Source organism: Moschus berezovskii, chromosome 12 (genome assembly GCF_049115385.1).
Source record: "Moschus berezovskii isolate FMDL1 chromosome 12, NW_MosBer_1.0, whole genome shotgun sequence".
Classification (NCBI taxonomy): Eukaryota; Metazoa; Chordata; class Mammalia; order Artiodactyla; family Moschidae; genus Moschus; species Moschus berezovskii.
The window spans coordinates 97,614,711-97,637,795 of record NC_142471.1 but is presented as its reverse complement, the minus strand read 5'-3'; the positions used below and the strand labels follow the sequence as shown (position 1 = coordinate 97,637,795).

The 23,085-nt window shown below is 60.4% G+C and overlaps 2 protein-coding genes across 4 annotated transcripts; one reads left to right on the top strand and one right to left on the bottom strand.

The window, feature by feature from the left end:
* Positions 1–375: 375 nt before the first annotated feature.
* On the bottom strand, positions 376–3,897 carry ZNF511 (zinc finger protein 511). Of its 3 annotated transcripts, none has more exons than XM_088842450.1 (6): positions 3,651–3,897; positions 3,357–3,430; positions 2,866–3,082; positions 2,595–2,719; positions 1,375–1,509; positions 376–701 (listed from the first exon to the last, which is right to left on the bottom strand). In XM_088842450.1, the coding sequence occupies exons 1-6, from the start codon at positions 3,801–3,803 to the stop codon at positions 623–625; spliced, it is 783 nt and encodes a 260-aa protein (XP_088698576.1). In that variant the 5' UTR covers positions 3,804–3,897; the 3' UTR covers positions 376–622. The 3 variants fall into 3 exon arrangements, with proteins under 3 accessions (XP_088698576.1, XP_088698577.1, XP_055280336.1); XM_088842451.1 differs by having other exon boundaries at positions 2,866–2,956; positions 3,651–3,896; XM_055424361.2 differs by having other exon boundaries at positions 2,866–3,067; positions 3,651–3,891.
* Positions 3,815–21,596, top strand: TUBGCP2 (tubulin gamma complex component 2). The gene is made up of 18 exons (XM_055424360.2): positions 3,815–3,954; positions 6,428–6,610; positions 8,401–8,529; positions 9,168–9,344; positions 10,188–10,347; positions 12,560–12,767; positions 12,948–13,147; positions 13,410–13,599; positions 13,776–13,921; positions 15,240–15,420; positions 15,827–16,007; positions 17,770–17,942; positions 18,091–18,219; positions 18,429–18,549; positions 19,001–19,144; positions 19,307–19,435; positions 20,081–20,244; positions 21,351–21,596. Exons 2-18 carry the CDS (start codon positions 6,461–6,463, stop codon positions 21,484–21,486), a joined length of 2,718 nt encoding a protein of 905 aa, XP_055280335.1. The 5' UTR covers positions 3,815–3,954; positions 6,428–6,460; the 3' UTR covers positions 21,487–21,596.
* Positions 21,597–23,085: the final 1,489 nt, after the last annotated feature.

Sequence of the window (23,085 nt, the reverse complement as noted above, 5' to 3'; positions counted from 1 at the left end):
CGGAGGGGCTGGAGACCAGGCCCGCTGACCTGGCTGGACCCCAAACCTAAGCGCCCAGCAGGAAGGGCCAAGCGGGCCCCTCAGGGGGACTGGCCCCGGAGGACAGCCAGCCGGTAGGTCCCCGGTCCCAAGCCCAGCATGGCGGGCCTGCATCGCCAAATGGGCTGAGCCGGCCACCCACCTGCCCGGGCCCTGCCAGCCACGTCCCTCTGGTTCTGCAGGCCTTGCAGCCCTGCCCGAGGCAGAGTCTCCCCCGAGCACAGGCACCAGGGCCGCGGGCATCTCCCCAAAACTAGGAAGAGCCCTCAGGGACCTGTCACCCATTCGCCCCCTCTGAGAAGTGGTTGCCGAGAATGAAATCTGTCACCCAGCACAGAAGGATGACCGTTTATTCCACGTAAATGAAGACCCTTTACTCCACGCATCTTAAACTATTTACAACACTCAAGGAAAACCATCTACCCGACGAGTCTCCAAAGGGCGTCATGCGGGGTGGTGGCTGCTCCCCGCACCCTGGTCACCCACAAGGCGTCCCTTCCCAGAACCCGCGCGTCCCCCACGGCCCTGGTCAGCTGGCTATTCACAGCCTGGGACGAGCAGGGCGGCCAGCCGGGCTCCACCGTCACAGGCGCTTGCTTCTCTTCTTGGTGCTTTTAAATCCTCGAGAGACACCCTGCCCGAAACAGATGGTCGACGGTATCCTGAAACAGAAAAACGTCCACACGAAACCGCTGTGGTGTTGCCCACAGAGGGCTCAACGCAGCGGCGGTCTCCTGGGGCCTGACTCGCGCTCCGACGCTCCCTCCTCCCCAGCGGACTGCAGGGCGGCCATGGGCTCTTCAGGTGGGCGCTCCCCGCGTCCAGCGAGGCCACCGTGGCCGCGCTCCGCCCCCTTTGCCCACCCCCCACGGAGCCTGAGCCCACCGCCCTGCTCTCCCACCAGCCTGGGCTCACTCTCAGGCCAGTGACCACACCGGTGGGCAGGCCGCGGAGGGACTCCAGGTCCTCCCTCAGGCACGGTAGGCTTGTTGGTTGTTTTTTTCCATTTCTCCAACATTGACCACCAGATTAGACTTGAAATCAAATTAACCCAACAAAAACACCATTAACACTAGAAAGACAGGCAGTAGGTTGTAACCTGGGCAGTCGCATCCTGCATCTTTCCATCCCCGCCTAGGCCACGGTCAGAAGAGGCTGTGCTCCCAGGGCTCCAGGTCACCCGAGGGCAGCGGGGTGGTCAGGCTTTTCATCTCCCCCTGAAGCCAACACTCCAACCCAGTGCGGCTTCTCTCAGTGGGAATGCTCAGTGTCAAACCCAGAATTCTCCAGAAGCACAAGTTCAGAACCTGGTTCAGAAAGGGGCCAGGTACTGACCTGTGGCTGTAGACCCGCCTCTCTCCTGGAGGTTCTGGGTGGGCCTCTGTGTGTTCAGAGCAGACTTCCATGGCGTCTCCTTCAGAGGGTGCCCGGTCTTCCCCCATGGCTTCTGTCGACACCGGAGAGGCTAGGCTGGGGAAGACAGAGGCTGAGCGCTCTCCCATGGTCAGCTCCTGCAGCCCAACCTTCCCCCAAGAGTGAACTCGCAAAGCTGTTTTGGCTGTTTATGGCTGTTTTGTCAGAGTAATTCCAGGCTACTGGAATTCCAGGACAAAGAGAAGTGACTGTTAACATGACATACAGTTTTATGAACTTAGCTATAACAGTCACACTTCGTCTTTAAACTACTACCTTTATGGTGTCATGTGGTAAATGACTGTCAACGGTACCAAGTGTCTTTCCACAACAATTAAGTGAGAGATTCACTAAAGTCAGTCATACAACACTGAGCTCCTCCTCCTTGACACCAGTGTCCCAATCCAGCACTACATGATTTTTTTCTCCTTAAAGTGATTCCTTGGAAAGGAAGGAGTTACCTTATCCTCAAGGTCTTAGAAAAATCTCCCATATTGAAGTGGATTCTCCTGATTACTCTACTTCGAACAGCAAAGTTCTATCTGAGGACAACAACTTAATCTGAAATGATTTCAATCAATGCAATCTTTAGATAGTTACAAAGCTTCCCCTGAGAAAATCAGTTAGTCAAAAGGCAAAAAAAACACGAACTTAAGGGCAGTTCCCAGAGGCACTTCCCACAGTGCATGCTGAATAACATTACACGGCTCTGTCATCAAGCTTGTAAATGTGCTGACGGGACAAATGAAAAGCCAAAGGGTTCCGTGTGTGGGAAATGGCTCACGGCCTGGGACAATTCCCCCAAGGCCCACATGAGGATGGAGGAGAGATGACTGCGGGGTGGGGTGGAGGCGAAGCATGAGCGCAGAGGGACACCCAGCAGACCCCGTGACAGTCACTGCCCACACAGACCCAGGAAGGCAGCTCCCCCCTTCTTGTCCTCCTTGCAGACAGAGTGGCCACTTCCACCTGCTCAACCCCTCTCGCTTAGTAACTCCTGACTCACAGGGTTAACATGACCCGCAACTAAAGGTGACATTAAGTGACAGGGGTGCTGCACGAAGGCGTCCACATCCTCCGAGTCTGCACACTCTCAGGCCTGCTAAGCTCAGGAGGCGGCTTCCTCAAGCACCACCACGTACCGTCTGCCCTTCCTCGGTTTATCAAAGCGGAAGTCTGCAGGGTAGAGGTGATGCGTCACCAGGTGCTCCTTCCGGTCTCTGCTGGTCCTGAACTTCTCCGTGCAGCCCTCCACCAGGCACTGGTACTGCAGCAGAAACAGTGTCAGCACCCTGACCCCGGGACCACTGCCTCACCCAGTCTGGACCCCAGGCTCTAGCACCATGAGGCACACGGCTCGGGGACAAGCCCTGCGATGACTGCCCTTGGCCTCAGTGGGCGAGCACCACTCACCATGTCCTGCCGCTCGGCCAGGATCTGGAACAGCGAGTCGTGCCACTCCAGGATGTGGGTGTCCAGCAGGTGACCGGAGGGGAAGGCCCGCCTGCAGTAGGAGCAGACGTTTCCGTGCAGAGTATGGTAGTGATGCTCATAGTCCTCCAGGGCGTCAAACACCTGGCAGCAGCCGGCCACCTGACAGGTGAACTCAGGCACCCTGGCAGAGAAACGCCTGGTGGGATTGCAATTTCTCAGAGGACAGGCCGTCAGGCTCCCGGTCACCACTCTCCTTAAGTGGCTTCGGATAAAGCTGATAAAGCTTCGGATTTTCTCTTGCAATCCCAAGTCCTACCTTCATTACAAACATCTTCACGGACAAGCAAGGTGGTGGCGAGGCCAGCCATGCTGGCTTCGTCGGTGGTCCAGGGTGGACACCAGGGCGGGGTGAGCAGAGGGAGGGGCGAGCAGAGGGCAAGAAGGGCCCTGAGCTGGGCCACAGCGCTCACCTGGGCCTCTCCGGCTCCCCAGCCACCTGCGTAATCACATCCTGGAGGTACAGGTGCCTCTGCACGTCCCCGTCCTGCGGAAGACAGCTCTGCGGGCTCGCACGCCGGCCCGCCTGGGCCCCTGTCCACCCGGGCCCCGGCCCCGCCCCTAGGAGCCCGCCCCTAGGACCCGGGCCCCGCCCCCAGACTTGGCCCCGCCCCTAGGGCCCCGGCCCCGCCCCGAGCCCGGCCCCGCCCACCAGGATCCGCTCCGCCCCCACCCGCAACCGCCTTCTCTTTCCTCGGCTCACGCACCTCGAAGAACTCGTGCTCCCGCGGGAAGCGCACCTGGCGTGCCGCGAAGCGGAAGGGCGCGTTCCCGGCCAGGGGGTCCCGCTGCACGGGCAGCGGCGCGGCCGCCCCAGGGGCCCCCGCCAGGCGGGCGCGCAGCGCGGGCGGCAGCTGCATCGCCCTGCGCGCCGGCGGCCGCACGGCCTGCCGGCCACCGTCCGCGAGCCGGCCGGGGCGGGGCCGGACGTGACGTCAGGAGGCACTTCCGCCGCGGCGGCGGCGCCGCGGGCTCGGCGCGCTCAGGCTCGGGCTCCGGAGCGCGGCTGAGGTGAGTCGGCCTCCGGGCGGCTCTCCCGCGGGCGGCTCGGGTCCCTTTCCCGGCCGCGAGCACCGCAGGCTCCTTCCGGCCCTCGTCGCCGTCGCGCTTGTCCCCCGCCTCGCCTCCCGCCTGAAAGGCTGCCGCGGCCTCCGCGTCGGCCTTGTCTCCAGAACGGAGCCCGAGAGGTCTCCCGGAGATTCGCGGTTCGCTGTGTCGCTCTGCTGCGCAGAGCCCTCGGCGCCCGGCAGCTCGGGCTCGGTCGCCGGGGTCTGTGGCTCCGATGGCGGCGGCCAGCAGGGAGAAGCACTCGGGCTGTGTTGAGCGGGGCGCTGCCGCGCTGTGCAGCTGCGGGGGGGGATCGGTTGTGTTTGGCCCCCCGGCCTCTTGCCCAGGGAGTATCAGGAGCACCCTTCCAGCGAGGCCACAGCCAGCAGTCCTCTCAGGGCGGTGCTGCCCGCCGGTGAGAGCCGCAGAGCTCGCGGGAACTGTTCCTAAACCCAGGTGGAGCACCGGCTCCTGGGAGTGTCAGTTCTCGTGATGTGGGACGTCTGCCCTGTTTCTCCCACAGATGTGAGGTTTCACGAAGGTGGTTTTAACATAAGCGTTTGCTTACATGAGCTTTTTTCACAACAGCCCTGTCCACCTGCTTGTGTCTCTTCCGGTGCAAATGCAGTGTCCTTGCCATTACGTGTCCAAAGTGATCTCAGGCCAGCTGTTATGGGACACCCCCAGTCTTTGGGAACCTCTTAGAATGTGGGTAAAAGCCCATGTAATTGAAGAGGCCCTGTGAGAGCTCTGTGCTGTCTTTTCTGGTTTGCTTATCGTTTCCAGTGCCTGCTTACTGCCCTCTGTGAGTGGTTACAAGGTAACTGGGGTTTAGGGTGCTGGCTCTGAATCAGTTTTCCATTTCTCAGGTAACAGCTGTTTCCAGTGATTGGCTATGTGCAACAGCAACAGTGTTCATTTCTGCTTTTTTGATAGCGACAGTGCAGGTTCTCAAGTGCCGGATTAAATTTCCCTGACAGCTTCGTGAGTAGGATCTAGTGCTCACCCCCTTTCGGAAGAAGTTTACAGAGGACAAGCTTTTTGTCCAGGGCCCTACAGCCTGGAAGCCCCAAGTCAGGGTTAGGCCTCAGCCCCAGTCCCCCATGCCGGAGGCCCATGGCCGTGGTCCTGTGAGCACCTCCTGATGTGAAAAGTACACGTGCTGGTGACTTTCGTGCCAGCTCACCCTTCCTGTTGGCTTTCTCATCTGGAGATACTCTGCCTCTGGCCAGTGTTGGGTGTCTCTGTCCGATGACTGATGTTCTTGTCCTGGGAGCTTGTTTTCCGTCACTTAGGATTAGAGTCTCTCTCTGTGTGGTTACACATAAACGTTCACACTGTGGGCATGTGTGCTGAGGCTCCCCCAGCTGACGTTTCACTCATAGCTTGTCTTCACTGGAGCTATTGGCACAGTGGTTCTAATCCTCTTAGGATCACGGAGCCTTTGAAGATCTGTTGAAAGATCTTTTCTTCATAAAAATCAGAAATGACTTTGCTTGTAATTTTCAAGGGTCTCCTGTGGTGGTTCATGATCCCAAATTATGAACCCTGCGTAGGTATGTCCAAACGTTTATGTGAAACATGTAAAGCCTGCTTGTGTTTGTTTTTTGAATCTAGCCTCTCGTTGTCTTAGTGTTAATAATAATGGCTAACAGGACCGATCATCAGTGGGAGAACAGAAGTCCCCATGCAGGCCACCCATCTGCTTGGTGGGATCTCATTTACAGTTTTGACCCTGGAAGGTTATGTATCCAGTGAGGAGACGTTCGGACATCTGGTTGGCGGGGCAGGTGGAACTGAGGGGGGCCCACACAGCTCCAGTGCATGGTGGGTGTGAAAACCTGGCCCGGACGAGCAGAGGCGGCATCTTGGCTGCCAGACTGGCAGCTGGGGGCCTTGTGGCGGAGCCAGGACAGGGAGTGGCCTAGGCCTGTGCGGAGCTCCCTGTGTGATCTGGACCCCGAAGGGCAGGGGCCGCTGTGTCTGCACAGCTGGGGCTAGAAAGTACTGGCCGCCAGCTGAGGGAGCAGCTCCGCGCTGGCCCAGGGCCGTGTGAGGCTGGAGTCACCCAGAGAAAGGAGGCCCAGGCCTTCAGGCCGCATCCGCTCTCTGTGCATGTGCCAGCCCCCAGCGGAGGAGCAGCCTGGACACTGGCTGCAGCTGCCAAGGCTCTGAGTCAGGGCTCTGATTCCCCCAGAGCTGCCCACTGAGACAACCCCCACCAACAGGGGGATGGAAGGGCCTCCCCAGGAAGGGGCCCCACAGGCTGGTCAGCGCAGGCTGTGGTGGGGTCTGCCCGCGGAACCTGTGGCCCTGCCAGGCTAGCCCATGTGACAGTTTGGCTTCTCATGACCTGATTTGGGCCAAATTTGATTGCTTTAAACTTTTATAATTTATAGGGTTTTGTTTTTATAAATGGCTTGTCTCTTACCTATAGGAGAACACGTTGTGATGTCTTAGAGCCAAAATCATGAGTGAGTTTCGGATTCACCACGATGTCAATGAGCTGCTCAGCCTCCTGCGGGTGCATGGAGGCGATGGGGCCGAGGTCTACATCGACCTGCTGCAGAAGAACAGGACCCCGTATGTCACAACCACAGTGTCTGCACACAGTGCCAAGGTGAGTGCTGCCCCAGTGCTGCACTGGGTGAGGTGGTCCCGTCCCCCAGGGCCGTGTGGGGTGAGGTGGTCCCGTCCCCCGCTGCCGTGTGGGGTGAGGTGGTCCGACCCCCGCTGCCGTGTGGGGTGAGGTGGTCCCGTCCCCCAGGGCCGTGTGGGGTGAGGTGGTCCCGTCCCCCAGGGCCGTGTGGGGTGCGGTGGTCCCGTCCCCCGCTGCCGTGTGGGGTGAGGTGGTCCCGTCCCCCAGGGCCGTGTGGGGTGAGGTGGTCCCGTCCCCCGCTGCCGTGTGGGGTGAGGTGGCCCGACCCCCGCTGCCGTGTGGGGTGAGGTGGTCCTGTCCCCAGCGCTGTGTGGGTGAGGTGGCCCCGTGCCCCCACTGCTGTATGGGGTGAGGTGGCCCCGTCCCCCAGCACTTGTGGGGTGAGGTGGCCCCGTCCCCCAGGGCTGTATGGGGTGAGGTGGCCCCGTCCCCCAGCACTTGTGGGGTGAGGTGGCCCCGTCCCCCAGGGCTGTATGGGGTGAGGTGGTCCCATCCCCCAGCACTGTGTGGGGTGAGGTGGTCCTGTCCCCCAGCGCTGTGTGGGGTGAGGCGGCCCTGCCCCTGCTGCTGTGTGGGGTGAGGTCGTCCCATCCCCCAGGGCTGTGTGGGGTGAGGCGGCCCGGCCCCCAGCGCTGTGTGGGATGAGGCGGCCCGGCCCCCGCTGCTGTGTGGGGTGAGGCAGCCCTGCCCCCGCTGCTGTGTGGGGTGAGGTCTTTCCGTCCCCCAGCGCTGTGTGGGGTGAGGTGGCCCTGCCTCCGCTCCTGTGTGGTGCCCAGAGTTCACCTTTCTCACTGGGTGGCCACAGTGGTACCCGTCTGATGTCAGATGCTCTCTGTGGACCGAGTTTCTGCCCAGCTCTGCTCCGGTGGCTCCTCACAGCCCCTCTCCCCCGCCAAGTGTTCTGATGAGTGAAGGCTTGGAGAGTGCTGAGCTGGTAGCCTGACCTCCGTCTGAAGGCCCAGATGGTCCTGGTTTCTGTTCACATCATGGCACAGATTCTCTTCTGGATGAAAAAGCAAGCTCCCGGCCTTGGCCATGTTGCAATCCTTTTAAAGTGGATTATTAAAAATTCAAATAACGTGCAATTTAAAACATAGGTTTTCTGTAAAAGATAATTTTGAAGTCTATCATAAAAACATTATGGGCGCTTTCCTGGTGGTCCAGTGGCTAAGACTCTGCACTCCCAGTGCAAGGAGTTCAATCCCTGGTCAGGGAACTGGTTCCCACATGCCACAACTAAAGGCCCCGCCTGCCTCAGCTGAGACTGAGCAGCCAAGTAAGTAAATGTGCATATTTAAAACAAAACATTGTGAGAGTTCATATATTTTGACAGCGTAATGATGGTACAAGGATAGCTCACAAAACTTACTGAGTAGAATAGTTTGAAAACACACAGTTACGTCTGCTTTGTTATAAAGGGGGGCACATCGATCGGTGAGAACACATCACTCCTGAACCTGTGTGTAGTGATGAATTCCAGAAGGAGTAAAGTTAAATGCAAAGAATGAATGCACAAACTGCTAGTAAAAACATGTGGTTGTAAGTTGCTTAGGAAAGATCAAGTGAGGGAACCACAGAGGAGACGATGGCAAGTCTGACAAATTGTTTCTTAGTTTTATCTCAGAGATGGATGACTATTTCATCTCCCTAACTTCATTCTAGGTTTTTTTTTTTGGAGGGAGGTTAGTTTTTGCACGGCCTTGTGAAGTTCCTGGTTGTGGTCTCTAAATCACTCTGAATGTGCTTTTGAGGTTAAAATAGCAGAATTTTCTCGGACTCCTGAGGACTTTCTGAAGAAATATGATGAACTGAAATCTAAGAACACAAGGAACCTGGACCCCCTGGTGTACCTGCTGTCGAAGCTCACGGAGGATAGGGAGGTGCGTACCGGGCTTGGGGCGAGCCTGTCTGAGGGCCGGGTGGACGGGCGTCCTGCCTGGCCTGTGTCCCCTCCTGGTCCCTGGTGGTGGCCCCTGTTAGCCCTCAGCCTCAGGCCCGCGGTGCTGAGAGAGCGCACGTGCACCGGGGCGGCCATGGCTCCTGACAGTGGAGCGCAGAGCGTCCCTGGGGTCTCTGCGGCTGAGGGATGTCGTCCGCTGTTCAGTCTGTGTTTTCATCCCTGTTGGACTGAGCGTGTGTTACTTGTGATGCTGAGACATGCACGTGGAAGGTGTGAGCTGTGGCCCCGGAGTGTGCGGGGCTGGTCAGTGCTTCCTCTTGAGTCGTGAGGCCCAGGGTCTGTTCAGGGGCCCCTGGTGGCCCCACGCCGGGACCCATGAAGGGATGTGGTCTCGCACAGCAAGGGAGGCCGGCCACGTGTGGAGAACAGGCTGAGCCACGGGACACGGGTGTGGGGTCCTGTCCGGTGACCCGGGGACGTGGCAGCTCGTGGCGTGCAGCCTGAGGAGACCAGACCTGGAGGACCCGCAGGCCGAGCTGCGGGAGGGCGGCGGGGTGGCCATGCCCAGCGAGGGTGCCTGTGTGCGGCCAGTGTGACGCCAGGGCCCCATGCTTTCAGACCCTGCAGTACCTGCAGCAGAACGCCAAGGAGAGAGCAGAGCTCGCGGCGAGCGCAGCGGCCAGCAGCACTGCCAGCTCTGGCGCCCCCGCCACGGCCGCCAAGATCTCCATGCAGGAGCTGGAGGAGCTGAGGAAGCAGCTGGGGAGCGTGGCCATGGGCCCCACGTGGCAGCAGGTGAGCAGGTGGCCATGGTGTTGGCGTGTGGAGACTTGCTTGGGGGCACCGGCTCTGGGATGGGGTCTGGGCCCCTGATGAGAGGTTCTGGTCTGCCCTGGGGGTGGGGGGCTCCTGCGGCCCCCTGTGCTGTGGGCTCGGCCAGCATGGACCCCGCTCTGTCTCCCTCGGGGATGTGGGCAGCTGGTTTGAGGTGATGCTCTGTCTTCCTTTCTTACTGCTCCTCTGATTCTGTCTGCGGCCCTGGTCGGCTGTCTGGGTGTCTCCCCCCATCTTGTTTCTGGGCCTTCGAGGCCCTCAGAACCACACCCTTAGGTCTGAGTCGCAGGCCCTTGTGGGTTGGTCATGTTCCGTGTCCAGCACTTTGTGGCTCCTCACAACTCTGCCCCCTCCTCAAGACCCTCCCCCCAGTGCTTCTGGAAGCGGGGCGCCCTCAGGGACCACTGCTCCCTGCCTGTGCCAGCGGGGCCATGTCTCCCTGCTTCAGCCCAGGGGTCTCAGGTGTGGGCATCCCTTCTCCGGCCCAGCTCTCACTGGGTACTTGGCAAGCTGGCAGCTCGGGTCCACACTGGGGACCAGGGGAAGCTGTGCGGGTGCGCCGAGAGGTCCGGGGGCCTGCGTGCTGGAGGGGCTCCCGCTGTACCTTGGGCCCTGCTGCCTTGGCCCCGGCCCCCTCACTGTGATGGGCTTGGACGTGTGTTTTGCTTCCACATGTGTTTGTTTCTCACACGTGTCTAGGGATGTGTCTGTTCATACAGTAGGTGTGTTAATTTTAAGTGTAATTTTAAGTGTTTGTAGTAAAGGTGTGTGTTTTCTTTCTGCTTTTAAAAACCTTCCCGCCAGTCTCTGGAACTCACGAGAAAGATGCTTCGAGACAAACAGAACAAAAAAAACTCGGGGCAGTGCCTCCCAGTCTTCCCAGCATGGGTGTATGAGAGACCCACGCTGCTCGGGGACTTCCTGACCGGCTCAGGCACGAGCACAGACACGGCTGTGCCCATCGGTAGGTGATGCACAGCTTCGGACAGTGGGACTTCGTTGGGACAGGGAGGCTGAGCTCCTCAGAGGTGATGGGTGGGTGGCGTCGTGCCACCCCTGGGCCCTTTGCTGCCCTCGGCCATGTGGCAACATGCGGTGCCCGCTGGCCTCCACATCCCGCCCCCCACCGCTGGGTGGTGACGTGCCAGCGTCTGGGCTGGCTTGTGGCCGGCCCTCAGGAGCGTATGTGTCTTGGGGCTTGGGCAGACTTCGGGGTGGTGGGATCACCAGGGTCCTTCTTCCTGACAGTGAGGCATGTCCCTGCAGGTTCTGCCGCTGGGACAATGGCCTCGGCCATGAGCACTGTGGGGCGTTAGGGTGTGCGGGCGTCTGCCCCTCCCCCGCATCTCATGGCCTCCTGCTCACAGTGTACAGGGGAGACAGGCGGGAGGCACGGCCGTTTTCGCAGGTGCTTGAGGAGCCTGCCCTGCAGCAGTCTCATGCGTCGGGACTCATGGAGCCTGGTCCCTGGGGCCACATCCAAGGGCGAGAAGCAGGGTGGGGGGCCCTGATGCTGCAGGCCTGGGGCCCTGCCTTCCTGGGGCAGTTGGTTGGGGCATCTGCACGTTCAACATGATCCAGAGAGGTTTCGTAGGAAAACCCCTGGGGGAACCTGTTTCCCAAGGTCGTGCACTCTGTGAGTGTTGATTTGCATGTTTGGATCAGTTAGAAGATGCAGTAGGTTTCAGGCCCGCTTGAAGCGCTTCTTGGAATCTTCTGGGGAGGCTTTGCCGGGTTGAGGGGTGCTGCAGCTCTGCGGAGCAGAGGCGGCCGGGCGCTGGTTCTTGGGCGGGGCGGGCTCATGGGATTTGATGTGGCAGGTTTTCTTTGTAGTGGGATTGCTGTGCTGCCCGCCGGTAGGGCTGTGCTGCCCGCCGGTAGGGCTGAGCTGAGCCTGGCCCCCGAGGCCACCTCGCATGACTCTGTTTCAGGGAGGACTTGGCCAGGACAGGTGGCCTGGCCTGTTTTGCTCCAGCAGCCACACTGTATGGGCTCTGGTGGTGAGATTGGCGTCTGTCCCGCGGGCCCTGTGTCACCTTTCTGGCCTCTGTCACACCCTAGCCTGGCAACGCAGGCCCCGATGCCATCTCCAGGACCCTCTGGCTGCAGGTATCTGTGCCAAGATACCTGTGAGCATCACGGTCATCCTTGGCCCTTCCTGCTGTCCCCCTGATGCAGTCTCTCCCGGGGGCCCCGCCTCCTCGCATGGTGTGCAGCAGCCCTGCTGGGCATCCTCCGCCAGCCGCGTGATGCCCCCCACAGTCATCTTGCCATCCGAGTCCCTTCCTACAGCAGAGGCATGCCCCCTGCCTGTGACCGGGCTATCCCTCCTCACACCAGCCTCCAGCTCCATCTGCTTGTCTGGGCCATCCCGCCCACGACAGGGCGGCGTAGACTCGTGTCTTCACAATTCCTGGCCTGTTCTCGAGGCCGTGGGCACAGGCCTCTAGTCGCTCCTAACCGTGTGTGTGGTTTCCGCTGGGTCCCCGAGCCTCGGCTCAGGTGCTGCAGACACGGCCGATTTCCTGGAATCTGAGCAGCACTTGGCTCTGCCCCCACTCCTCCCCACCCCACCCCACCCCGGCCTTGGGGCCTCAGGCGGAGCTCCCAGCTCTCAGGTTTTCCCTTTCTGGGGGATTCCATCTGCGAGGAGGGCTCTGCTGTGCCCCGTGTGGCCCAGCGCTCTGTCTGACGTCCCTCTCCTGATTCCCGCGCCCACAGCGGGCTCCAGCTTCCTTGGTGTCTCCTGGCCACGTGGTGACTGTGGCGCCCATCTTTGTCCCTCTCACAGCACAGCCCGGGGACGGTTTTCTTCTGAGCGACCCAGCCTCACCAGGTTGTGAGTGTTGTGAGCACTTCACGTGTCAGAAGTGCTCTATCACTTTGAAGATGAAGCGATTATTTGTGTGTGTGGAGGGTTTTAGTTGCTTTAAGGCTCTGATAGTCAGCTCCAGACTCGTTGTGTGGTCCCTGCCTGTCGGGTGGTCAGCGCCTCTGCTGGTGGTGGTTTTGGACTCTCAACCTCTGGTTCTCTAATGGGATCAGTTAACCCGGGCGGTCACCTTGGCTTTTACATCCACAGCGCTGGAGGAAGTTACATAGCAGGAGATGGGTGGGGAGAGAGGCCCCTGGACTGGGGCTCTGGAGGTGAGGCCCGCTGGTGTCTGCACCTGCAGGCACGCTTCCCCTGGCCTCCCAGGAAGCGGCCATTGTGGAGGACCTGCTGTACGTGCTGGTGGGTGTGGACGGCAGGTACATCACGGCCCAGCCCCTCACAGGGAGGCAGAGCCGAACCTTCCTGGTGGACCCCAACCTGGACCTGTCCATCCGAGAGCTGGTGAGCAGGATCCTTCCCGTGGCCGCCAGCTACTCCACCGTGACCAGGTAGGTGCCCGGCTCACCGCAGTGACTGGAAAACACACGCAGAGCCCTGCTGGGGAAAGGTTGGCCCCCTGCTGGGCCGGGAGACCTGGAGGAGCGAGAGCTGGCGTCCTCAGGCCCTCGGGCCGTCCCTCCTGAGACACAGCTCTCAGCTGCTTGGGCTCAGGGCCGTATCCCTCTCAGGTTCATCGAGGAGAAATCTTCTTTCGAGTACGGGCAGGTGAACCACGCCTTGGCCGCCGCCATGAGAACCCTATTGAAGGAGTACCTGATCCTGGTCACACAGCTGGAGCAGCTGCAGAGGCAGGGCCTGCTGTCCCTACAGAAGCTCTGGTTCTACATTCAGCCAGCCATGCGCACTGTGGACATCCTGGCCTCCCTAGGTGTGAGGGCCTGGTGGGAGGGACCCCCTGGGTCAAGGTGCTTGTCTTCCAATTTTTTCAAGAGGTCAAAGGTCGTATAGCTTTGTGTTCTATGAATTTGCGAGAGGAAAACTCTGGGAGTTTCCAGAAACCCTAGCTTCATAGTTTGAATTTATTTCAGAAAGAGGACCTGTACTCTGAGAAGGTGGGAGATGAGCTGAGGGCTCTCACCCAGCATGGCCAGGAGCCCTCTCGGCACTGAGCACTGCTTTCTCCCTGGCAGCCACCTCGGTGGATAAAGGCGAGTGTGTGGGGGGAGCGACCCTGAGCCTCCTGCACGACCGGAGCTTCAGCTACACAGGCGACAGCCAGGCGCAGGAGCTGTGTCTGTACCTCACGACGGCTGCCAGTGTGCCCTACTTCGAGATCTTGGAGAAGTGGATCTACAGGGGCATCATTGACGACCCATACAGGTGGGGCGAAGGGCCGTGTGATGGGGGCGGCGTCCTGTCCAGCTCTGCGGACCCCCACCCTCTGCACCCCCAGGAACGAGCGCCCTGCCCCGAAGGGGCGTGGCTGCGTGTGCACGAGCGGGGGGCTGTGGGTCCCCCACGTGGGGCGGGCCCTCGTCAGGCGCCCTGCCTTGCAGCGAGTTCATGGTGGAGGAGCACGAGCTGCGCAAGGAGAAGATCCAGGAGGACTACAACGATAAGTACTGGGACCAGCGCTACACCGTGGTGCAGAGACACATCCCGTCCTTCCTGCAGAAGATGGCCGGCAAGGTGCTGAGCACGGGTGAGCACGGGGCGCCCCCGCCGCCGGCTCCCCAGGCCCGCAGCCTCTGAAGGAGACCGCTGCATTCCCCAGCACTCCTGACCCCAGGCGCGTGGGTTGCCACACAGCAGCCAGTTCTCGGCGCCCCTGTGGACACCAGCTAGGGGACCACCCCACTGAACTCAGCTCTGACACTTAACTGCCGGGTCAGTGTGGGCCCCAGGGATCAGGGCTCCCTCGAGGCCTGCCCCAGCAGACGCCCGTCATGAGCGTCGGGTCCCCAGGCCACCGCACATCTGTCCAGTGTGGCCACCAGTCGGGGTCCCGGGCTCTTCCCCAGGTTTGATGTTTGCTATGACGACCCCCAGACTTGGGGAAACTTTACTTAGCAGATACATTCGTCTGCTGTAAAGGTTGTTGTAATAGATACAGACAAACAGCCCAACGAGGAGGTCTGCGGGGCAGGTCTGGAGGGTCCCAAACACGGGAGTGTCTGTCCCCGAGGAGCTGGGGGCCACCATGCCCCTCCCTCCTGGCAGGTGGGCGTGCTCAGCAGCCCAGAACCTGTCCAAGCCTGTCCCGTAGGGGGATCATGTGGGTTCCAGACAGGGCACGACTGGTCCTCTCATGGGCCGTTGGTCCCTAACTTGATCTCCAGCCCCTCCCCTCCCCAGGTATCGGGGGACGGGCCGAGGGTCTCACTGTCCTGCCATGTGGTTGGTCCCTCTGGACACTGGCCTGCCTCCTGAAGGTCTGCAGGGGTGGCCAGGAGTCCCCTCGTGGGTGTGAACGCAGGTTGGGGAGAGGGTTCTGGGTGCTCAGTGCTGGAACCAGGAGCAAGACCAGACGCACGTGTTGTTTTTCTCCCAGCATCACAGGCCAGCAGAGAAAACACAGGAAAAGGCACAGGCCATGCTGGGCTGGCGGTGTTTTTAGTCATCACCTTGTGGGTCAGGAGCCTAGTGTAGAGACACGTGTGTTACAAGTTACGTAGAGTCAGGCTTCAGCCATGGCCCCAATGTTGGTTCTGAGAGCTGGGCTGGGGGCAGGGCTGGGAATCAGTGGAGGGTCTGGCTCTCTGAGGTGATGCTCGTGGCCTCTATGAGGAAAGTCCAGGGTAAGGAGTCGTAGGAAGTCGCAGCGCTTGGTGGGTGACAGCTTTTCTGTGCTGCTCTGTTCTGGGCGGTTGGGGGGGTACTGCTTCTGGGACCATTCTCTCCCAGTTGCTTCTGTTCCTGACCTCTCACCAGCGTTGGGGCTGTGGCCTCTCAGGTTCAGGCCTGCGATTTGTTGCTTGTGCAGCAAAAGTCGCGATGTGCTTTTTTCCATTCCTTTCCAGGAAAATACCTGAATGTGGTCAGAGAGTGTGGTCATGACGTCACTTGTCCGGCAGCCAAAGAGGTCATCTACACGCTGAAGGAGCGGGCGTACGTGGAGCAGATTGAGAAGGCCTTCAGCTACGCCAGCAAGGTGCTGCTGGGCTTCCTCATGGAGGAGAAGGAGCTCGTGGCTCACCTGAGGTGCACGAACTTGGCGGCCCGCCCGCCTCAGGGCCTGGCTTGGCTCACGTTACGCTGGGCCTCAGCCTGCTGGGGACCCACGAAGTCCTCCTGCCTGACGTCCCAGTGACGCCCCCCAAGACACATCTGCCTTGTCCCCGCGTCTGCGGCGGCTCCTGCCCTTCAGGGACCGTCTGCAGCACCCCCGTGCCCTTCTGGCGGCATCTCCTGCTCAGCCTGGCACAGTAGGCCTGTGCCCCCCACTCCTTTGAGCTCATTTTGAGCTGACCTCTGACCCGTGTGTTTCTTGGTGGGGGCGCTCATGGGTGCTGCGCTCTCACGTCCTCCCTGCCCCACCCAGCCTCCTTGTGACCCGGCACCCACCGTGGGGAGCTCCAGGCGAGTATGGGCTCTTCCCCGCCTGCAGGTCCATCAAGCGCTACTTCCTCATGGACCAGGGTGACTTCTTCGTGCACTTCATGGACCTCACAGAGGAGGAGCTGAAGAAGCCGGTGGACGACATCACGCCCACCCGCCTGGAGGCGCTGCTGGAGCTGGCCCTGCGCATGAGCACCGCCAACACCGACCCCTTCAAGGACGACCTCAAGGTGTGCCCTTGGCGAGCGCTGCTGCCCGTGGGGGGAGTGCTCCCAGGAGTCCCCGGGCTCTGTCAGGGACGCGTCTCGGGCTGTGGGTCTCTGCGGCCTCTGCACCCGCACCGGGCAGGGACACTGGCCTTTGTCTTCTGTAGTGCCTTTGGCCTCATACATGGAGCTGGATGGGTGCTTGTTTCCGTTTTCTGGAAGTCTCAGGAGGGCTGCTGCTAGTTCTTCCCGGAAGCTTCCTGTGTTACGCTGGTTAGTTGTGTCCTCCGTCTGCTCCGCAGTTTCAGAGCTGCTCCAGTTTCCTGTTTCTTCTCGAGTCCGTTTCGGTACTTCCTGTGTACCGAGGAATGTGTGTAGGATTTAGCTCTCATAATCCTGTTTATTTTTGTGAGGTTGACGATGTCCCCGTTTTCATTTCTCTTTTTAATAATATGTTTTTTTTTTTTTTTTTTTTTAGTGAAGTATAGCTAAAAACTTGTCTATTTTGCTAATCTTTCAGAGAGCTAACTTGGTTTCATCTGTTTTCTCTATTGTGTTTTATTTATTCCTGCTTTAATCTTTATCATCTTTCTCTTTCTGCTGATTTTGAGCTGAGTTTGTCATTACTTAGTTTCTCGGGTTGTCGAGTGAGGCTGTTGACTTGAGGCTCTTCTTTCAGCACAGGCGTTTGGGGCTCTGGGTTTCCCACAGCTGTGCCGTGGTGGTATTGGCCATAGTGTCTCCATTTCCATTCGTCTGACGGTGTTTTCAGATTTCTCTTGTGATTTCTTCCTTGATCCATTTGTTTTTAGGAGCGTGTTTCATTTTCTTTGCTCGTGTTTTCTGGTTTTATCATGTTGATTTCTGACGTCACCCTCCTGAGGGCTTGCTGGGATTCCTGTTTTGTCAGCCTCATTGAGTCTTTGTGGCTTCACCTGTGGTCTGTCCTGGGGCATGTTCTGGGTGCATTTAGTGTCCAGGCCGTGCCCTGCTGGGTCAGTCAGCCCACTGCGCTCACGTCCTGCCCCTGGCCTGCCTGGTCGTTTGCACTGTGGACAGCAGGGTGTCAGGTCTCCCCTCAGTCTTCAGCTCACGCTCCATATCTTTGGGTCTCTTGTGAGGTAGATAAGATCCTGGAGTCAGGTTTTTGAGTCAGAGCACACGGCCAGTGTCCAGCTAGACTGACATCCCTGGCGCTCAGTCCCCAGGCACTGGCCACCCCCCGAGCGGGGCTGCAGCCCAGGCAGAGGCAGCGCCACTGCTCCGGGTCCATCCCTGCAGGTGGTGCGTGTGCTCACCTGCAGTTCCTGCTCGCTGCTGCTTCCCTCTCTTTCTTGTCCATCATTTTCTGTCATTTCAGCCTTCTTACCAGTTACCATCCCGCCATCGCTGGCGTGTGGGAGGCCCTCGTGTGTGTGGCGGAGGCGGGGGCTCCACTCCCTTCCTGGGCTGCCGAGCCGCCCTCAGCACACGATCCCCACGCTGGGCCTGTGTGAGGCAGGGCCGGGCAGTGACTCGCGATTCAGGGCTTCTCGCTTGCCCTTGTTTCTCATCAATACCGTCAGGGGCGTTTGTAAAGTAATTTCTTTGTACTCTTTTTCTGTCTTGTTGGTAAGTGGTTTAGTTTTTAGTTAGTCTGTCAGTGGATGTCTCGTGCGCGTTAAGCCATCTCCCAGACTTAGACTCTGTGTCTGGAGGTGCTTCTTTGTCTCTGGACTCATTGTTCCAGTCGTGATGCAGGGGTGGGTGTGGTCAGGATGTGATGCTTTTCGTCTGTTTCCCCAAGATCGACCTGATGCCTCACGACCTCATCACCCAGCTGCTGCGGGTCCTGGCCATTGAGACCAAGCAGGAGAAAGCCATGGTCCACGCCGACCCCACCGAGCTCACGCTCAGCGGCCTGGAGGCCTTCTCCTTCGACTACGTGGTCAAGTGGCCCCTGTCTCTGATCATTAACAGGTGAGTGTCGGGCGCTCATGCCTGCTCGTGCCCCTGGGGGTTATTGGCTGCCTGGGTCGCGTGCTGTCCCATGAGCCTCACGTTGGGTGTCTGGTGCAACAGCAGCTCCCAGGCGCCCATTGGTGCCCACCTTGTCCTGTGTTCACAGGAAAGCCCTGACACGCTACCAGATGCTCTTCAGACACATGTTCTACTGCAAGCATGTGGAGCGGCAGCTCTGCAGCGTCTGGATCAGCAACAAGACCGCCAAGCAGCACTCCCTGCACTCTGCCAAGTGGTGCGTGCTGGCGCCTGGGGCAGGGCGGGCCCTGTGCACACCCAGCACAGACCCGTGGCACGTGCCTGCAGCCTCGGCTGCCCCGCATTTGTGCTGTGCACATGCGGGACAGACCCCCGGCCCCTTCAGGGCATGGAGCAGGTGGCATGGGTGCAGCAGGAGGCCCAGGCACTCTGGACGTCACATGCTGACACCTTCGCCCTGCGCAGGTTTGCGGGCGCCTTCACCCTGCGGCAGCGGATGCTCAACTTCGTGCAGAACATCCAGTACTACATGATGTTTGAGGTGATGGAGCCGACCTGGCACGTCCTAGAGAAGAACCTGAGATCTGTGAGTTCAGTCCAGCTGGCCACGCGCCTGTGGGGTCTGCAGAGTGGAGGCAGGGAGGCAGGACCCGGGCCCCATGGCTCCCAAGAAGGGAGGCAGGGCGCCCAGGACTCACAGCATGGACTCAGGCTGCTGGAGGAGCGTCCTCCCTCAGAGCCTCGGCGCTGGGCCAGCACCCCGTCCAGGGCCCCGGGGCCATTTAGCCAAGAAGGGCATGTCACCAAACTCCAGGACCAAAAGTACAGCAAGCAGTGCTTTTTGCTTGTTTTCTGTCTTTAAATACCAAAATCTTACACCTCGTGGGGCACATTAAATGTATTCTTTTAGCAACATTTTGAAGGTGTTTCCTAAAAGACCCCTCGGTTGTTGAAAAGGAGCAGAGTAGCGCGCATAGCAGCCCCGTGGGGACGTGGTGCCATCCCCTCGGGCGCCCCCGACGGTGCCTCCCTCACAGGCCTCGAACATCGACGACGTGCTGGGACACCACACCAGCTTCCTGGACAGCTGCCTGAAGGACTGCATGCTGACCAACCCCGAGCTCCTGCGTGTCTTCTCCAAGCTCATGTCCGTGTGCGTCATGTTCACCAACTGCATGCAGGTGCCGCCGGGACTGGGCAGGCAGGGTGGTGGGGGCGTGGGGAGGAGGTGGGTGTGGGGTGGGAGCCACAACACGAGTCCACGGCCCATCCTGGCCGCACAGGGGCTGCATTTCCTCGCGGAGGTTGGTCATGGCTGACGAGCATTCCTCCTAATTCCCAAGAGATTCACGCAGAGCATGAAACTGGACAGTGAGCTGGGCCGCCTGACGCTGGAGCATGGCACGATGCAGGGGCCTCCCACGGAGGCCGAGCGGGCCGAGGAGCGTGCCCGCAAGGAGCTCGCCCGCAAGGTGGGTGGTGCTGAGTGGCCGTCTCCAAGGCTCTCCTTTCTCACCTCGGATTTGACACAGTGTTCGGGTCACGATGCTTAGAAACCAGCTTGCTACGTTCTTCCGTTTTTGTCTTCCTTTGATAAAAAGACTGTCTTTAAATTATGTTCTAAACACAAGCTGTGGAGAATCTCCCTTCCCAGCTTCCCAGGGCAGGGCCGTGCCATCCAAGGATATGTGGATAGGCCAGGCCGTGGGGACACCCCATGGGCCTGTGGCCCAGTGGGCACAGAGCTCAGGCCCTGTGGCCCCTGAACAGAGTCTGTCTAGTTGGCAGAGTTGGGCACCTGACCAGGTGCAGGTGTGTGTCCTGTAGGGCGGGGCAGGGTAAGGTTGACCCAGGCGGGCACTTCCAGGTTGCCCACTTGCCGAGGGGCAGCTTGAAAATCCGAGCTCCCTGAGGAAGCCCCACGGCCCACGTCCTGGCTCCTGGCTCCGTGTGCTGGGGATGCAGGGCCACCTGCCCGGACGCGCCTAGGTCCTCCCGTCTCAGGAATTTGTATGATGCCTTAACTTTTTACCTTTTGTTGACGACTTTCTAAGACGTGTTCTTCTGTTTAAAAAGAGGAGTGGGGTGTGAGCTGTTGGGGGCGCCATGTCTTGCAGTGCCTGGCTGAGCATGTGGACATGCCACAGCTGGCCTCCAGCTTCGAGGCCGCCATCAGCAAATTCGATCAGAATTTCTCAGCCCACCTGCTCGACCTCCTGGCCCGGCTGAGCGTCTCCAGCACCAGCGACTGCGAGCACGGCATGGCCAGCGTCCTCTCCAGGTGGGCCCCACGCCCTCTCCGGGTGGGCCTCGCCCCGCTGAGCCCTCACACTGCCCTGCGCCCTCCTGCCCCGTGAGCCGCGGTGACTGCGGCCGCATCCTTGGTCTCCGTGAGCTGGTGCTGATCCCTACCACCTGCTAAAGGAAGGCCATCTGCGTGTTCACACATGTGCGCGTGTCTGAGTGTGTGCGTACATCCATCAGGGTGTGTTCGCATGAGTGCTCGCGTGTGTGCATGCTTGGGCTCCTGCATCAGCACTTCCCCCAGCCCAGTTGGTCTGTGTTCTGAGGGCCAGGCCGGGGTCAGGTGCACCGGCTGCTGCGCCCTGAGCCAGGACCGGACAAGGGGGACCCTGTCTCCAGACAGGCACTGAGGCGGTGCTGCCGGGTCAGGTCAGGAGGTGCTGGGAGCACAGGCAAGGCCAGGGCGGTGCCCTCCCGCCTGCCATGGCGGGCATGTGAGGCTGGCCACGCCTCCAGGGCTGTGACGGTGCTCTCCTGGGGTTCGCTGCCTGTGACTCCAGGAGTGACGGGAGCAGGAGTGTGGAATCTGGGGGGAGCCCATGGGCCAAGCAGTGGAGTGGGGAGACTGGAGGACGGAGCATGGGGCCCGAGGCCCAGGCTGCAGGGGACCGTGGGGACGGAGCCCGAGGCCCAGGCAGCGGGGGGGACCGTGGGCCAAGCAGTAGGGTCTGCAGCTCTGGGCCAGCAGTTTCTGCTCCTCAGAGGGACGTGGTAGGCCCGCTCATGCGGGGTGCGGTGAGTGAGGTCTGGGAAGGAGGGGCAGTCCTTGTTCTCAGAAGCTCCGGTTGGGCGGCCTCCGGTTCAGGCAGACGTTGGGACTGCTCTGTTCTGCCCGAGGGCCCTGATGTCCTGGGGTCCAGGGTTCCGAGAGCTGCAGGGTCCTGGGGCTGGAGACGCCTGTCTCCCCTTCGACCTGGGTGTGTCTTTAAGCTTTGCTCTCACTGGTGCTGGAGCAGGTGGCGCCTGGGCTCTGTGTGCGTGTGAGTGCACGTGTGCTGCTGACTCGAGCACCCTGGGCCTCTTTGCCGGGGGTGGCCAGGGTGACTGAGGCCTCCCTGGGGACCCCGCCCGCTTCCCCCACAGGCTGGACTTCAACGGCTTCTACACGGAGCGGCTGGAGCGCCTGTCTGCAGAGAGGAGCCAGAAGGCGGTCCCCCCCATGCCGGGCCCGCGGGGGCCCCCCACTCCCGCGCCCAGGGTGGCCGTCCCCGCACAGTGACGCTGCTCACCTGTCCTGGCTGTCTCGGTGGGTGTGCTGAGGCCTCTCCAGGCGTCTCTGGAACGTGTGTGCCGTGTGTTCTGTCCAGACATAAAGTGGACGCACCTGCAGTTGTCTCCTCGTTCTTGGGCTCACACTCGGAGCTCACTCTTGGGCTCACACTCGGAGCTCACACTTGGGCTCACACTCGGAGCTCACTCTTGGGCTCACACTTGGCCTCACACTCGGAGCTCACACTTGGGCTCACACTCGGAGCCACACTCGGAGCTCACTCTTGGGCTCACACTTGGCCTCACACTCAGAGCTCACACTCGGAGCTCACTCTTGAGCTCACACTCGGAGCTCACACTTGGGCTCACACTCGGAGCTCACTCTTGGGCTCACACTCGGAGCTCACACTTGGGCTCACACTTGGAGCTCACACTTGGGCTCACACTCGGGGCTCACACTCGGAGCTCACTCTTGGGCTCACACTCGGGGCTCACACTCAGAGCTCATACTCGGAGCTCACACTTGGGCTCACACTCGGAGCTCACTCTTGGGCTCACACTTGGGCTCACACTCAGAGCTCACACTCGGAGCTCACTCGGGCTCACACTTGGGCTCACACTCGGACCAGAGCACGTGGCAGGGCGGTCGTGATCTCTGCCATCCTCTCCCGGATCAAGCAGAGTCACTTGGAAGAACTTTTTGGCTTCAGATGAGGCAAAGTGAAAATACGTGGCCTTGGAACTTGAGGGTGGTCACCGAGGTGCTGGGCACGGGTGAGATCCAGGTGTGGTGTCCACCCTGGTCCTTCAGGCTGGGGTTGGTTCTGGGCAGCAGGGGGCAGCACAGCCCCTGGTCTGCAGCTGGAGCTGCCTGGGTCGGGTGAGTCACCAGCCCTCAGCCAAGAGGGTGCAAGGGCTGCTGCCTGAGGAGAGGCCCCACCCAGCCGAGCATCCCGGGTGTGTCTGGCGGTGAGCATCTTCCTGCTGCCCTGCCCCGCTCCCCCCCCGCCCGGCTCCCCACAAAGCTGCCCCTTCCTGCAGAGTTCCGTGTGTCTCATTTTGAAAATCCAGTTCTGACCGCCTGTTCCAGGCGGCCCCTGGCAGAGGACGGATGCTTGTGTTCCCCCAGGGATGGGGGTGGGGGCGGCGCTCTGCCCGGCTGTGCCCGCCAGAGGGCGCCCTCTGAACAGGGGGCTGGACTCGAGCCAAGACGGCTTCCTCTTCTGGGCCGTGCCCTGTGTAGGCGTGACCTGGAGCCAGGAGGCTGATCTGCCAGCTTCTGCAGCACAGGGTCCGCCTGAGGGCACCTGCTGGACTCCCACCTGGCCCCGAGGCCCTGATCCCTGACCTGGGCTCAGCACTGGGCTCTTCTGAGACGCCTCTGGGGCAGGTGGTGGGCGGGGCTCTGGTCCACGGCGAGGGGTTGGGGGGTGCTTCCTGGCTGCCGGTGGCTGCCCTGTTGCTGAGCTGCCAGCTGTGGTCTGGGCAGCTCGCTAGGGGACCGTGTAGTCCCAGCAGCTGGTGTTTTTGCCCAAATAGGGTCAGGCTGCCTTTGAACTAATGCTATCAGGTAACACGCAATACCAAGGAAGAGAAGTAGAACTGCCAG